This window comes from Sander vitreus, chromosome 3 (genome assembly GCF_031162955.1).
Source record: "Sander vitreus isolate 19-12246 chromosome 3, sanVit1, whole genome shotgun sequence".
NCBI lineage: Eukaryota > Metazoa > Chordata > Actinopteri > Perciformes > Percidae > Sander > Sander vitreus.
The window spans coordinates 15,348,306-15,365,216 of record NC_135857.1 but is presented as its reverse complement, the minus strand read 5'-3'; the positions used below and the strand labels follow the sequence as shown (position 1 = coordinate 15,365,216).

Below are 16,911 nucleotides of genomic sequence, written 5' to 3'. Positions count from 1 at the left end.
ACAGTATGCAGGCTTTGTAAACCTGTGGCTACAAGGCTACCACTGAACTGCCCCTGAACACTGGTGCTATGTCGTTTTTGGACTAAGAAGACTTGCAAAGGCTTGGGTAGGAAAAATGCACATTTCATGTAATAAATGAAATGTCCTGAATAATATGAAAGAACTCTGCTAGCAGCTGCTAAACACGATTATATAACACATGGCACAGCCAGTTTGGTCTCCTTGTTCTTCTTTAGCTTTAATAAAAACGGATTAGCATTCGGTTGCTATATGATATAATGACATGCTGTGTTTTGGTTGTTGTTGTCCCGCAGTCAAACAGGCGTGCGTGATAAGTTGGTTAGGCCGACGCAAATGAAAACAATATTGTCAAGGTGGGAGTGACTCACGCATGCGTATCAAAGCCTCTGCTCTGCCAGCGCTAAGTGACTGCTGAAAAACAAAGGCAGCGAGCCGCGGCTGGGAAATGTCATCCCTAATAGAGGAAATAGCCTTCAAACAATCAATGGTGATATTCTTTGAGGGATGAAATAGGAGAACTGTTATCATTGCTTTTGCCGTTTGTGTGAACAAGACTCCAAATCAACAGTAAACATCGGCTTTTGAGAATCCACAGGTTCCCTCCTCTTCGCTTGTTTTCTTTTTTCTTCTTCTGTGTTTCTGGATGGATCTGGACTGAGTGACAGCAGCAGCGGGACTGTTGAGTAGCCTTCTAACATCACGGACTTGTTTGTCGCATCCAGTGGAGTGAACAATGAAGTTAGTGCATTCTAGATAGAAGATGAATGGCGAGTCAGCGGGGTTATTGGAAGACTCAAATTCAAGTGAGCGCGTAGAGATTTCACAGCCTCGTTTCTACAAGTCTTTTATACCATTTTCTCGTTTGAAATCCTGCCTTTGAGGAGACAGTTTGGTCTGGATTTTCAGTCTTTAAGAGGGAAGTTACCTGCGCGCTCATCAGCCGAGGAGAGGCGCTGTCCGTGGTCCTAAAGTCATCTCTTGATATCTTACTCCTGGCCTCGTGTGAAGACAACTTTACAGTTGGAGTTGACACTGTCCACCAAGAGCTCCAGAAAGAGAGCTTAATATGGTAACTCAAACCAGAGTTCATCTGCAAACTTTGGTATGCCTACTTTTGATTTTTGTTGGTAAGTATAGCCTAACAGTGCAACATGTTCAAATATCTTGTTTGATTGTGAATGTCTTATTGCATCCGATTTTCGGTTACATAGGGCCGAATAACCAAGGGCCGTGTTAATGGTTTGTGAACCCTCCAACTGGCTGGAAACTCAAAACCCACTTTCAGAGCACTCTTACTGATGTCTGCACAGTGCAGCATCGCTCAGTGTTGTCAGCATTTAAGCGAAATAAATGGATCCATTCAACAGAGGACACCGGGGTTAAGCATTTTTCCTTTTTCTTTGTCCTTTCTCTAGTTTTCTCTCTCTCTCTCTCTCTCTCTCTCTCTCTCTCTCTGTCCCTATTTCTCTGTCCTATTTTCATGTGCTGGTATGAGCCCTCAGAAAGAAAAGAATCAATGTTGTCACTGTCTGCCCAGGGGGGCTTTGAGTTATGTAAGAGCACAAGACCCGACACAGCAACAGTCACACAAATACATCCATGTGGCGAGCTGCTGAGAGCACTGCCTCACTTCACAAAAGCATGTTTGTGTTTATAATCCCCTCAATTATTTCCCTCCACGCAATCATCCACTTCCTGCCCTCCTCTAATTATTCCATCTCCTGTAATCCATTTATTCATCGATTCTTTCCCACAATACGTTGCTGTCCTCCTAAACTACACACAGTTTCCGGCATCCTCCATTTATTCCTACTTCTGCCAACTAATGCTAATGGGCAGAGGCCATCATTAGTGCTTACTGGCCTGGATGATCTTGGATTTGCTATCAGTATTGTGACTCAAGTCTCTTCAGTGCTCACAGAGCTGTATAATCAAATTTGTGTCTTTTTAATGCTTACTGAGTTTTGCATCTGGCTCAACTTTGGATTCAATGTAAGCACAGAGTCCAGGAGCTGATGACTTCAATAAGAAAAACTGGGCCATGACTTTATTCCTACAGTTAAAAACTGTGCCTGTCACAGTAGTGTGCACGGCTGTGCTCTCAAAGTCATTGAATTGGATTTGTACATGATGACTTATAGCTGCATCTTTAAGCATTTTTACTTTGAAATGGTCTCGTTTTTACAATGGGCCCGCTGGTTGGTTCAGTAAGTATTGAAAAGCTCTCTCAAAAACTCAAAAGGAAAACTGATGATGTTTCCTACTTCAATGAAAAGTCCATTCTCAGTGTTTGTGTGCTGAAAGTGTCAAACTTCCACATTAGACTTATATACTGCAGTAGTTTTCCTTTTGAGTTTTTGAGAGACTTTTTCAATACTCCCTGAACCAAACAGCGGGCCCATTGTAAATACAAGAGCATTTCAAAGTAAAAGTGCTTAAAGATGCAGCTATAAGTCATTGTGTACAAATCAAACTAGCCTTCAGCAGATGAAGGTGAAAACAGCCTCTTGTGTCAAACTCTGCACATCATTATGCACAGTGAAGGTCAAACATAAAGTAACAATAAAAACAGTGGAGGGGGACTTCAGACATTTTGACTGATCTTTCATCAGGCTAGCTTGCAGAAATAAATGTTACATTTCCATGCTCCTCCAGTCCACCTGAGCAAGCCAGTATGTGTTGATGTCCCGTCGGAGACTGACGCAGTCCTGGGGGAACCCATGAAGTTGACCTGCATCTCCTGTATGAAGAGGGATGAGATTAAAGCAAAGACATTTGTGGATTGGTACTACATGCCAAAAAAAGAAAAAGACATACCACCTGACAAAACTCATGTAGGTTGTTGCAACATTATTGTGTATGATATAACATACTGATATGTACACGTAGTAGTACTATATATTTTATGCATGCCTGCTTGTCTTTCCTCTCTCCTAGATATTCAAGTATGATGTTGACAATCCAGTTGAATCAGACGGACCATTTAAGGGCCGTCTGACCTGGGATGGGAGCAAAGACTTGCAAGATGTCTCCATTCAAATTAAGAGCACCACCTATAATGACAGTGGCGTCTATGAGTGCCACGTACTTCGCAAGTTTGAGTTTGACTTCTTCACTCCCTCCGTCTCCGTCACCAAGCACATCAAGTTGAAGGTGCAAGCGAAAGGTTTGGCTAATAGTTTCCCACTTGATTCCATATTATTATGCCCTGCTCTGTGCTCAGGTTTGGCCAAATGCTTGGTTGCCATGTCCGTGCAGCTCAGTGTTAACTCCAGCAACTGTATGATTCTCTATTGAGAAAAATCGGTTTAGCTGGGTTATTCCAGAGCTACACATGAGGATATTCAGACCTCAGACTTGTGTTTGCCTTCAAGTGTTTCTCAGTCAGTGGCATGCCACTGTGAGGTTATGAAAAATACACATCGGTCCCAAGAGATCTACTCAACTCAAATCAGTTTTTTTAAAAGCTTTTTTTCCAAATCTATCTAATCAATTGCATCACAAATTTGTTTTATTTCAACATTTTAAAATTAAAAATGCAAGAAACACTTTTACAGCCCCAAAGAAAATATATTATTCATAATAAGCTCTCAAAACATCAGTACTGGTCAAGCAGAGTGTCAACAGGGTTGGTTGTACTGTACAATATCAGCAGAACTGATTAATATTAACCAATATTCTCACAACTGAGATACAATAAATAAAAGTTTGCTTAGCAGATGCAGGACAGCATAACTGATCATTTCACTGCAGTATTGCACATTCTAACACTGAATGGTCCAGCTAAAATGTGATGATGATGATGATGATGATGATACAGCTGCACACAATTTATGCTGGAGAGGTTCAACTCAGGCGTTGACAATCCCTCCTGGTAGAAACACAAGTCTGTGCAGTGTTGACTTCTGTGTACTGAGTGTTCTTTTTGTGCTTTACATGCCCCTCCCTCAATGTTGCATAAAGTGTTTATCTGGCCGCTTTAAGTGGGTTTTGCATTTTATTATATATTTTCAACTCATTGTTTTCACTAAGTGATGCATTAGTGTGAGGGCACTCTGCCACTAACGCCACTTTCCTTCTCCCCCTTTTGTTGCGACTGTACTTAGGAGGAATAATTACGTGTCTTGTTTTGTCTGCTTTTATTGTTCATCAAAGCCTTCTTCTGTTGTCAGTGAAGGGGTTAATTCAAACCAACTACTTTGCAATCTTTAATAACGGGTAATGTATTCTGCTTCCTGAATGCTTGGCTTGCTGAATGTGTCATTTTCCACCTTGATCGGATATACAATACAATATGTATATTTGGAACTACTTTTTATTCTTCAACTTCACATTGTTTATATCTGCTTGCACGTGGTATATAGTTTCCTATCAGAGGCATTTAAAGATAGGCCACACTATTTCGATCCCAGTGTTTGATTTGTACCTGGAAAAAGAAGAGTGAAAAATGGATGTGATGATCCTCCGAAGTGCAACTTTCCAAAATATACTACAGTTTGATCTTTTATACATATTCAAAAGCCTCTCCTTCATATTTCATACAAGTGGAACCAAATTTCACAAAGCCGTCAGCCAGTGAACTGTACATTACAGCTAGGGAATCGGGCTACAGTAATGATGTCCATAGTAGTAAAAATGGATTAGCTCATGGCAAACGTATCTGTGGTTTTCCATCTAAAGGATTATATAACACTAATAGCCTCTATTTACAGAGACTGCAGAATCAAATCAGTGAAAGCTGTCAACTGTGTGGTCAGCAGGCTCTATGGAAATTGGTGCACACTCACTGGCGCAGTGGTTCACAGTGGCCCATCATGATCCTGAAATGAAAGATAATAAAGGATAGGTTCACATTTTTTCAAGTCAGGTGCACATATGTACATTAAAACAGTTTTTGCTTGCTGTAATCATTCTTCCTTCTCATACCGGCCATTAAAATATCTTTTTCTAATGCATTTCCAATGTAAGTGATGGAGAAAATCCACAGTCATCACGCTTCATCTGATGAACTCGGACTGTTGACCCTCATATTAACATCAGATAAACAAGTACTGTGGATTTTTTTCCCCCATCACTTACGCTGAAAGCACTGTTTCAATGTTCATAAGGACATATGAGTATTGTTGGAATAATGTGAACCTATCCCCAAAAATAAAATATGATATAACTTAATTAATTATAATGTAATTAGTCTTACATTTGTATACATAAAACCAAAATATGACCTTAAATATGAGGTGTGTAATGCCCTGAGAACACTGTGACTTATTATGCATCTTATTTTATACTTAAAGGTACCCTGTGGAGTTTTTGACCACGAGCAGCACAATGGAGCAATATTTTTACGAGTTTTGTATCGTGCACGCAGGTGTACCCTGCCATTTTACGCCATTCTACTGACCGAGGCACCAACAACTAAAGCAATGCAGCAGTAAAGAAGAATGCTCACAAGCAAACATGGATGTAAATAATACACAATTTAAAAATTGGAAATAAACACAACCCATCTGTTAGACCTTAAGGATAGACACAATATATTTTGGTAAGAAACACTGTCTACAAAAAAGCTGCACAGGGCACCTTTATGTCCATATAGGCTTTATTATCATTGTACTACAGGTATTGTCATAATGTGTAACAGGATGCTCACCAGAAAACACAGCCTTGCTTTGCTTACAGTTCAGATGCATAGTAATAACTATTGCACTTATTGAGTTGAACCATAGAAATATTGCCTTCTCTATTATAATTGACAGTTGATTGTGGGTCAGCAATGTTGCACATACATGAACAAGCTTAGCACGTCCTTAAATCAGTGAATAAACATGTCTTTACTGCTGTATTCAACACAAAGACATCCATGGGAAGGATGCATACTGAATATTACATTTTCTGTGCTATTGTTTGTGCTCCACAGCCACTGGAGATGTCGCAGCGTTCTACTCTGAGATCATGATGTATGTGCTGCTGGTGTGCTTGACCTTCTGGCTGCTGGTAGAGATGATCTACTGCTACAGGAAGATCTCCAAGTCTGATGAGCAGGCACAGGACACAGCGTGAGTCTCACACAGACACAAATAATGGATGAAAACACAGCAGCTAATTGAAACACTGTGTCCTGAAAACAAACCTTTTGCAAAATGTCCAGATACATATCTGTACTAACTTTCTCTTTTCTATGACTCACAACAGAGCAAGGGAGTGAGTTCATATTATGAGTCACCAAGACAAATAAGTGTTACCTGTGTACGCCTGGGTGTCTGGTTATTACATAATAATAATTTAGAAACATATCGGAAAGATAAATTTAGGAGGCAATCTGGAGGCAGAGAGTGCAGGACAGAGAGGAAGGGAAAGAGTCAGACAGACAAACAGACTGACAGACAGAGAGTTAATTGAGTCTACACTACATCAGTTTGTAGTAACCCTGTTGCAACAGTAATCTGTCTTTTCGCTTAGACTACCTGACAGGCCTGAATAATTCCAAACACTGCTGACTGCTCTTTTTTCAAAACAACCTTTTTAACATCAGCGGTGGATTTGCAGCTCCATCAAAAACCCACTTTATGCGTCATCTTGTCAGCACCAACAAAGACCCGAAAGCGCCCGTATAGTCAGCTCCCACTGGATTGCCATGGTGTTGATGAGGCCAGTCAATCTAGGTTGACAACATTTGAACAGGCAATTTATGTCCCAGACAGAACAATCACAGATAACACAGAACACATGTGCTGATCCAGTTATTATGGTTTGCAGACAATTAATCCTGACTCCTGCATTGACGCATAGAGCCCTGAAGAGTAAATATACAGGGGGTGTGCACAACACAACATAATAGAAAAACAATGTATTGTAACACTTTGTTTTACAGTTACTAATTTCCTACAAAGTTTACTGGGAAGAACTGTGTCATTTGTTGTTTATTCTGGGAAGAATAGGGGTTTCCTTGAAAGAAAAAGCTCCATTTATGCAAATGTGCTGGGTCCAGCTGCCCAAATGTTAAAATGTGCTACTTTTCTTTGTCATATGTCTTTGTCATGGATTGTGTGTTGTGTACTTTCCCACTACTATGTTAAATAACTGCAGTTTTGTGGATAAAACATTATTAGACCTTAACAAGCACCATAAGATATGCATTTCTGCATTTTGTGTAATTTGAAAACTGAAGTAAAACCTCATAGAGTCAATTATGTAATTTTTAAATCAGTTAATAACGGCCATGGAAGGTAATGTACAGTGAGTTGCAACATTTAAGCCATGACGAGGCTGTCGACTAGTAGAATAAGCCCTCAGCATTTAAGTACACTTTATTGATCCACGGACAGATTAGGACCGCACATTAATTGAGGCATCAAGTGATCGAATGTGCGTAACTCTGTAAACTTCATCAGTTCCTGCAGCTGAAAAAGTTAATGGGTTGTGGCCGCCTCACAGCCTGACAACACATCCCACAGTGAGAAGCTACACCCGTTCAAAGAGGCTATTTCATGGTTGTCCTAATGGATATGTACCACAGCTAGAACATTTTGAGGTTACATTGTGTGATGCATTAGTGCCTCCGATCATATTAGGCATGTTACAGAGGGAAAAGATGGGACACAGCAGCAAAAGTGATAATCTGTCAAAGAGATACAAAATGAGGCTATGTTTGAAATGTGCTGACAGAGTCACAAAACTCTTTTACTTTTATGGAGTTTGCTTTGTCTACACAGTTTCTGTACAGCTCTGTTGAATTGTGTGCATATTTGGCGAAGGTATTGTGGTTTTTAACAATATGAAAGTTTGCTTTTAAATACTGTATGAGGGTGTCATGTCTTCCTGATGCGCAGCCTGTACAATAGCTCCCCACTGCTCACATTACAGTGATGGTTTTTATCTTTTAAAATCCATTTCCTCTGTGGTTGTACAATAAGGGGAAAATATGAATACACAAAAGCCTCACAGTCCCAAAATAAGGGGAATTCATGTTCCACTGTAGTGAATGATGTTCAAACCCTAACCAGCACTATTCTGTGGTATATGATGGTAGAAAAAGGCCCTACCACCAGGACTTAGACACTGTTTTTCTACCAATCTGCCTGCAGGACAAACTACCTAGCCATTCCCTCTGAGCAGAAAGACAACCCAGCCACACCTGTTACCGAATAAAAGTGGTTATCAGTGACACGGTATTTTACATGTGACTCTCTCAACCTGATCCCATCAGTGAAATCATCACCTTGTTTGTACCTTTATTACTCATAACTGTGCAGCTCTGTAGTGGAGTCCTGTTGCTTCAACACCTCCTGCGTCTCCTCTTGCTCATTCCCTTCAAAAGGGCTTTCATTCCTGCCATTTTTGGAAATGTCACCTGATCAGTCCTCCTCTCGCTCCTCATTCAGTGTACAGTATTTCATTCAACAGTTCAATATGAGCATGACAATTTCAAATACATGAACTTCAAACACAGTCCCCTCGGGCACTGATCTGCATAGTGAAGATAGTAAAATATAGCAATCTAAAATGTATGGCATTTGCATGTATATAAAGCAGGGCTCCTGAGTTATAATAATCCTAAAGGACACAGTTGTTTATGTGAATTAGATTATATTGAATTTGTATATTGCTTAATATTGCAGTTATGACTGATAATTTAGCATATAAATCATTTCATGTTAAAAAAGACTGAACATGTTCTCTGCTCTTTTTTTTAGGTATTAACCAATCACGGTGGGACTTCAGTCATCTGTTATTTGACAGAAACAGGCATTGTGTCCACAACCTCATCTATGCCACTATGAAGGTATCATTACTCCCAGACAGCCATGGGAATCCTGCCAACAGACCTCCCCTGTGTATTGACTGTGTTATGTGAAGAGCCAGTCAAAAATGTCCAAGTGCTCATTGTTTCTCCTCCTTGTCCTCTCTCTCTTTTTTTTTTTTTTTTTACCTTCGTGCCAGGCATCTGAAATAAAATGCTTTCACAAATAGAGCAGGTTAAAGAACAAAACCTCAGTGTCCTGCACTTATTATCAGATAAATACCAGACATGCGCTATTTGGACCTGCCAGTGCGTTGAGTTACTAAATATTTCTTAGTAGTTAGTAGTGCCTCTGTGATGTATAACCCATAAACAGAAAAGATCCAATGAAAGGTCCGACTGCTGTCAATGCTGTGGTATTTACATATATAACTTATTTACTGACTCTGTAGTACACATTTTTTTTGTTTTATTACAATTTTATAGACCACGCTTAGATTTTTGGGTCACAGTTTGATTTGTATTGGCCAATATCTTTCTGATGTCTTTTTAAGGAAAATGGATTGCTGCTTTTATACTGTATGGATGTGCATTTCTCCCTGTTTTGCTTTGAGCATCAGTGAAACCACAATGGAAATGGGAATGTAGAAAAACAGATTATATTAAGTCACTCTATTTGAGTTGATCTGAATTCATCTAATTCATTCCAGTATTCTCCTCTGTATAAATCTTTAATCCATGTTCAGCACTGACATTAAAGTACATTTAGTAGTAGTCTTACACTTACTCTAACATGTATTCTTAAGGTTTGACTGTTGCTGGCATTGCTATTGAGACTAATGTGTGTGAGCTGGTTTTGAACTAATAAATGTAATGCATTCCACAGTCTGTCTTGAAGCTCCTCTGTTTACTGAAACGTTCTTAGTTCAGTGTAATTGTAAGTGCAGATTCCATTGAAACTGCACAATTAAATGAGTCCACCAGGATGTTGAAAGGAAAATGCAGTATTGATTCTCAGCTCTTTCCATCTTATGCTGTCCTTATCGTCTGTGACTGTGGTGCTGTTGAAAGGAAAAGCAGCTAAACAAAAAGACTTTCAATAGGTTTCTACTTGAATTAAACTCTGTGTAATTTAAATACAGAGCTGAGATACAGTACTGTGTAGCAGAGAGTTTTATTCAGTGAGAGCATGGCTGGTCCAGATAAGCAGGCCCGAAACGTAGAAGACAAAAAAAAGACAGGTGAAGGCAAGAAGAGAGAAAGGGGAAAAGAAGCAGTAATGGAGAGATGTGATGTACATTGCTCTTTTAGCTAGCCGTGACCCACAGCAGTGACAGATATAGCAGCAGCTGTTGTTATAGCAACCCAGGCATGCCTGTGGCAAGACAGATTTCCTGGCAAAGATATTACCCTGCAATAGTTGAGACAAATTAATTTATGCACGGCCATAAAGAAGTAGCGCGGTTTATTACTTACTATGCACAAAATGTATAAAGAAGCCACCAGTCACCCAGCATGCTTTGCCACAAAAGGCTTGATAGACAGAACAAATGTCTCCACAAACCTACCAAGGTCAGGTATACAGTCGGAACGGCAAATCGGTGATGTAACAAATGAACTTTTATCCATCCATCAAGTTCCCATAGATTGGTTATTGATTGTGTGACACATCCCATAAACTCTGCAACAATATGGCATTATGGCTTTGAGATGCATTGTAAAAAGTGCAATTCTATAACCCTTCCCCGCTCTCTCTCTCTCTCTCTCTCTCTCTCTCTCTCTCTCTCTCTCTCTCTCTATTTTCTTCCTGCCTCTTTGTGTCTCTCCTTCCCTGTCTATTGTTACAATGTGCCTCCCTCAGGATACAACCCAGTAATATGGCCCACATTCTTCTTATATACGCTTCAATATAACTACCAGGCCCAAACTGCCTCTGTTCTCTGGTACATCACACCAAAAACGTGGATTAGCCGTGTCTATAAACACTCTTAATTTGCAGCAAATTTTCTTTGTTTATGATTAGCTAATCAGATAACGTGTTGATTAAGTAGCTCAATATCCAAATAACAAAGTTGTCTTCACATACAGTACAACACTGCTTCTTTCTTTCTTTTTTAAACCTGTAGGCCTGTAGTCGATGTATTTAAACTAAGTGTAGCCACCTCTTTCTCACTTTTTGCCTGAGAATGACTGCAAGAGTTGCAGCTATTTTTCATTCCACCATCATAAAATATGACTTTAAATTATCATTCATGTAATCTGCAGTACATAATGCTTGTCCATCTATGAAGGTATTTGTCTCCCCCTAGTGTAAAGCGTAGTATGTCATTAAACATTGACATAAAATCAAAGACAACTTAAGAATGTCAAGTTCCCTGTCAAGCAAGTCTCTCACACCTAAAGAAAAACCATGTTGTTGCACATTTGTTTGATGATGTGCGATTTCTGATTTGCAAGGTGCTGATGATGAATATATATATTTATTTTTTTTACAATAAATACTGATATTTAATTTTTTTCTGTCCAAACAGATAATCAATATTTATTGATTATCTGTTTGGACAGTGGGTTGATCAGAGACTTTTGGCTGTGGCCTGAGCAGTGATGATGCAGCATGTGTATGCTGCCAGTCACCCAGAAACACAGGTTATTGATTGTTGTTGATCAATAGTCACTTTGCTACAGCGGAGTCCTATCACCTATCTGTTTAAACATTAAAGAGTTATGATTGATTGGAACATATTGATAAAATACAAAGTGAGTAATTATTATGCTTTGGTTTTCTGCTTTCTAACTAGGATAACCATGAAACCTGCTTTTCCTTCATTATCTTCTCCTCCACTCTCCTCCTGAGGGGTCCACCCTCCGTGTGGCAACACTTTATTTTAAGCAGAATTTTCAAAACATTGTACCAGACCAAGTTGGCGCTAAAAAGGTGTTTCCACAGTAATTATCCCGCCTGCTGATTTCCATTTCTTTTAACTCAAGACGAATACACACATTTCAAATGGTGGCATAGAAACTAAATCATTTCTTCCAAGGAAGCTTTTGAGATAACCATGGGCAGCCCACTCATAATTCTGAATCTTCACATTTCATGCTGTATACTTCCAGACAGGGCAGGGATGTTGGCCATGCCACCCTAAAAAAGCCCACACCGTATTAATTAATTTGTGGAATGTCCAAGTTCCAGCTTGATTATAGACTTCCAGCCAAGGATAGATGAGAGACATTTTTGGATTGCAAACAATCTCTAATTTAGTAGACATTAATTAAACTGGAATTCAGGGATTTGGACCAAAGAGAGAGTTAAAGCCTGACCGTTTTTTTTTTTACCAGGCTGGGTTGATAATAAATCAGTAATAATCAGACTCACCTTCTGAAAACAAATGATGTGATAGAGAAAACCATATGGCTTATTTGAAAGGTAAGCCAATTTAAAATGGTAACAGATCATTGCACAGTGTTGTCACAATGTTGGTTAAGGATAAATGTGTCTACAGATACACCACATTAAACATCATAATTGATACAGCAATTATTTAGTATAAATAGGATTTTTACATCTAAATAACAAATATGAAATAATGTTTGACATCACATTTAAAGAAATTGTTTCACCTTTCTGCTTTCTTGCCTAGATGAGAACAGATACCACTCTCATTGGTTGTCTGGTAAATATAAGGCTAGAGCCAGCAGCCAGTTAGCTCATTTAACTTAGAATAAAGACTGAACAGGGGAAAACAGCTAACTCGGTACTGTCCAAAGGTAACATAAAAACGAGCTATAACGTGTTAATTTGTGAACTTCAAATGCTGGTAGACAAATTTTGTTAACTTCAGACAAAGCCAGGCTAGCTGTTTCCCGCTGATTTCAGCCTTTATGCTAAGCTAAGCTCCTGTCTTTAGCTTCACATTACTAAAGACACATGAGAGTGGAATCAATCTTCTTATCTAACTCAAGAAAGCGCGGTTCCCAAAATATAAACTATTCCTTGGATTTATAACCTTATAAACCATCTGAAAGAAAGTAAAACACTAAAAAGAGGCTCACATTTGTGTTTTAGTGCAAATAAAATGTCAAACTACTGCTGTAAGGTCTCTAGCTACAGCTCTCTAAGAATCACAATTTTTGCATTTAAACAAGACGCACTGTCAGCACAGTTCTACTATTGCACAGCTGTGACTCTAATTGGCAACAGCACACTATTATTTGGTCAATATTTGATTAGAGATTTACCTCTCCCCTCTGACTCATACATTCTTCAAAGTCAATGTTTATTAAGGAATCAGAAACCTGCTGGCACAACACATCACTCAAGTGTTTGTGTCTTTGTCAGCTGTTAAATTGCACCTGGACAACTTTGAAGCACCGCTGGAGAACATTTCCGCTTAAATTTAGCATAATCTGTCTGAGGACAATGTACAGACCCTGTGAATTATTCCTGTCTGTATAATTATAGCAACCTTGCTGTGTCAGAGTTGTTATCTTCCCCCTGAGGTATCATTGGCATAAAGAAGAGCAAAGAGGTATATGTGTTTGACAAATAGAGATCATCTCCTGACTACTGAATGAGAAGCCTAGATTCTCAGGAAAATTCATTTACTACATATCTCACTTAAGTTTTCTTACCATTCCACACGGATGGGTGAGAGCAATTTCCTCAAACCTGTCATGTCTTTTCTAATCTGTTTTTTTCTTCTTTTTTCTGATAGCCACAAAGCTCGTTTGGTTTATATGATTTTTTGTTTAAATCAAATGCAACCTCAGATGCAGCAGACCTAAGTGGATGTAGAATCAACAATAAACCATATGCCATCACTGTCATTTTATACATGTGGATCATACTTCTGCTCACCTACTGTGTGCATTAGAGAACACAGGTGTTTATTTTCTCAAAAGCTTTGTCAAATATTGCTGCCAATATGGGATGTTTCCTTTATCTGTAGTGAATAAATAAATCACTGAACTCCAGCCTTTGCATTGTCTTTGTCATTGCCACTCAGGGCTGTTACTGCAAAAAAAATAGATAACATTTTACATCTTCTGTAAAACCCCATCTGTTTAAAAGCCCTTATCAAAACTGAATTCATGAATTAAACTGGAACCCTTTTACCGTATACCTTCACCTTTCCTCTCTCCAGTCCATCTCTCCTATCCATCATCCCATCCTCCATTTCATTCACCCGCATTTCAAACAAGAGGCATCTTTGATTAGCGAGACAAAGAGGATGCCTTAAATAAAAAGACCATTTACAAGTCAGACTCGGAAGCGAGGCAGTGACTGGGCCCTGCTTTCTAATTTGTGATGAGAGGATGGAGCTGGCCCGTTGCACAATGACGTCGCAGCTCTATTGTTAGTGAAATGAACACCTGGCTGCCAGAGAAGTGCTAAATCATGGCTGTGTGTTCAGCCACACCTGAGGCGCTGCACACAAAATGACACAAAGCAGAACATTACAACGCAGGCTGGCTGAATTCAAAGGTAACTGTGCCTGAGATACGGGGTTTTATCTAATCAATCAAAACTGGTCGGTCGACTAGATGAAAATTTACTGTGTGGTGCTACTGCAACATTGTTTCCAGGGAGAATAGATACAGACAATGAAACATTGCCAAACCTCATTAGACAAAAGTGGGGGAGGGGGAAATTAGCACTGCACATTACCCTAATGTTTCTAATTGTGCTGTTATGTCAAAAGTTGATAATGGGGAAAGGAGTAAATTTTAAAACATTGCCAGACCTCTGACAAGCTTGTTGCTTTATTACTTTTGTGCAGCAGCCAAGGCAGTAGTTGGCTGATAAGTTTCACTAGTAGTTAGAGCCCCACTTTGCCTGATAAATGTAGAAACATGGTTATAAATGCACAGCCTTCACCCAAGTATGTTCACATGCATGCCTCAATCAATGGTAATCATTAGGAATGATAAGTCGTGGCTCACAAACAGAGACTTATTGCTGGGGATCAAAACCAAGTTATTAATCTCTTAAATTCCCTCTGACGCCAGCAGGTTCAATCTGTGGAAGACAAAGTTATAGATGGGCAGTGGCAAATAACAGCTGCTCTTCTCTTCTGTTACCTCATGCGGTGGGAGACCCTTATTTCAACAATAAATCCCAAGTCTCTAAAGGTACTCAAGTCAAAGCTCCTTTCCACAAATCCTCTGAGAACAATTGACACACGGTGCATGTTTTATCCACAGCTAGTACCTCTTTAAAATGTCAGATTATTTAGAATTCTTCTTATGTTAGTATTATTTACATAATTCACAGCATGGCCTGTAGTTTGATTAAGCCTTCAAGCTTATCTGGCAGAGATGAATGTGAGCAATCTCTGTGACTTAACTAATAATTTGAAGCAGCTAATGAACACAGGATCAATAGCAAAACCACACAGCATAGCTGCTTCTTGGAGACTTCCTTTCACAACCTGGCAGCAGTTGACTACCAGTGGGAACAGCTGACCTTATCTGCCTCGACTCCGTCAGGCCTGGAAACAGGACAATCTGTTACTGAGACGGAGGAAGTTATCAGTAGGAAGAGGGGAATGTTGAAGCAAAGGTCCATTGCCATCTTGTGTGGAGACAACATCTAAAACAAAATAAATCACTTGGCATCAAATGGGGCTGCATTGTACAGTATAATACTAGGATATTTTGGTGTTTGATGGCCAGGGAATGGAGTTGTCTACAATGTAAATTGTGAATTTTATAATTCAAGAGGTAAGTTTACTGTTTACTACACTGTGCTGTATCTTTTTCTCCAGGTTCCATGATCCAAACCTCAGATCCTGAAGATCATTTTGTGAATTGTATTTTGAAATGACCACAATTGGATGCACACAATTAGATATCACCTATCAAAACACAACATGACTTGGAGTCTACAGCCATGCTAGTGGCTCTGTGAGGCTGTACAGTACTTAGGCACAGGGGTGCTTAGAGCTGAATGCTAACATCAGCATGCTAACACACTGACAATGACAAGGCTTACATGCTAGCATTCATCAGGTAAAATGTTTTCCATGTTAACCATCTTAACATTTTCTAAATAGCAATGAAGTACGGCTGATCCTCGTTTTGGCCATAATACATACTACTGGATAAAATTTAATTTTGACCTGATGATGCAGCTAAATAAAAAGTCAGCAATGACCAAAGTTATTACTATTCACCCTGAGGGGAACATCAATATATATTGCATGGCAACCCATTAGTTCTCAAGGCCTTTCAATCAAAACTAAAGTCAACTCATCAACTCATGGTGGCGCCAGAGTAACATTTAGAAGTCATTAAGATTCCTTATCTGGGAACCATGAATGTCTGTACAAACTTTTGTGACAAACCAGCCAATAGATGTGGAGATTTTATACTGGATGCAGTACATTAAAACTTGTGGCGCCAGATTAAAAGTCAGGTAATCACCAAAGTTTGTAGGATTCAACCTCTGGGGACCATGAATCTCTGTACATTTCATAGCAATCCACTCCAAGGGATGGAGAGGAAAGGATCCTAACACCAATAATTGTGAGGCTAAAAAGAAAGTAGCATGTACAGGTATAAGACAAACAAGCCAGATTCAGTATTAAAGACTAGGAGAAGTAGAGAGAAGAAGACAACAGACAGCATCATTACCGCAGTCTCTCGTCCCAACATACCTATTCCTATTCTTTGCCTTTCCCTAACAGCCCCTTCATGGTGCACCTCTCAGCAGTGTTGATCAAATTCACTTCCCCTAGTGAATTTGACCTACACTGCACCATAAAAAATCACTTAACCAAGGGAATTTGATCTAGCTTGAATTGGATCGGGTTACGTGTTGTGCATCTGTGGAAACCAGCAAAGAAGGAAGTGATTGAATACTGGAATAGACCTTGACTGAGGCGAGGCTTTTGCGATACTAGTAAACAAATTGCTTCTCAGCAGCTGCCCAGAACCAATTAACCTGTGGACTGGCAAGTCTGAATGAAACACTAAAACTGACAATTTGAATGGATGACATGAAAGCAAAGCCTGTGTAACTACTTTCCTATAAGAGTTGGTGAGAAGAAATACAAAAAGAATTACATCTTTTGAAAAATGTGAATACTAACCATATCTTATTACAGAGGCAACTGTAAATTATTAAATCAGGGACCTTAAGTTAGAAC

General features: G+C 39.3%; 1 protein-coding gene across 2 annotated transcripts; it reads left to right on the top strand.

Annotated features, from left to right (window-relative positions):
* Positions 1–427: 427 nt before the first annotated feature.
* scn3b (sodium channel, voltage-gated, type III, beta) lies at positions 428–9,632 on the top strand. Of its 2 annotated transcripts, none has more exons than XM_078243759.1 (5): positions 428–1,148; positions 2,677–2,855; positions 2,959–3,187; positions 5,939–6,077; positions 8,715–9,632. In XM_078243759.1, exons 1-5 carry the CDS (start codon positions 1,088–1,090, stop codon positions 8,719–8,721), a joined length of 615 nt encoding a protein of 204 aa, XP_078099885.1. In that variant the 5' UTR covers positions 428–1,087; the 3' UTR covers positions 8,722–9,632. The 2 variants fall into 2 exon arrangements, with proteins under 2 accessions (XP_078099885.1, XP_078099894.1); XM_078243768.1 differs by lacking the exon at positions 8,715–9,632 and adding an exon at positions 8,106–8,202.
* The last annotated feature ends 7,279 nt before the right edge of the window (positions 9,633–16,911 follow it).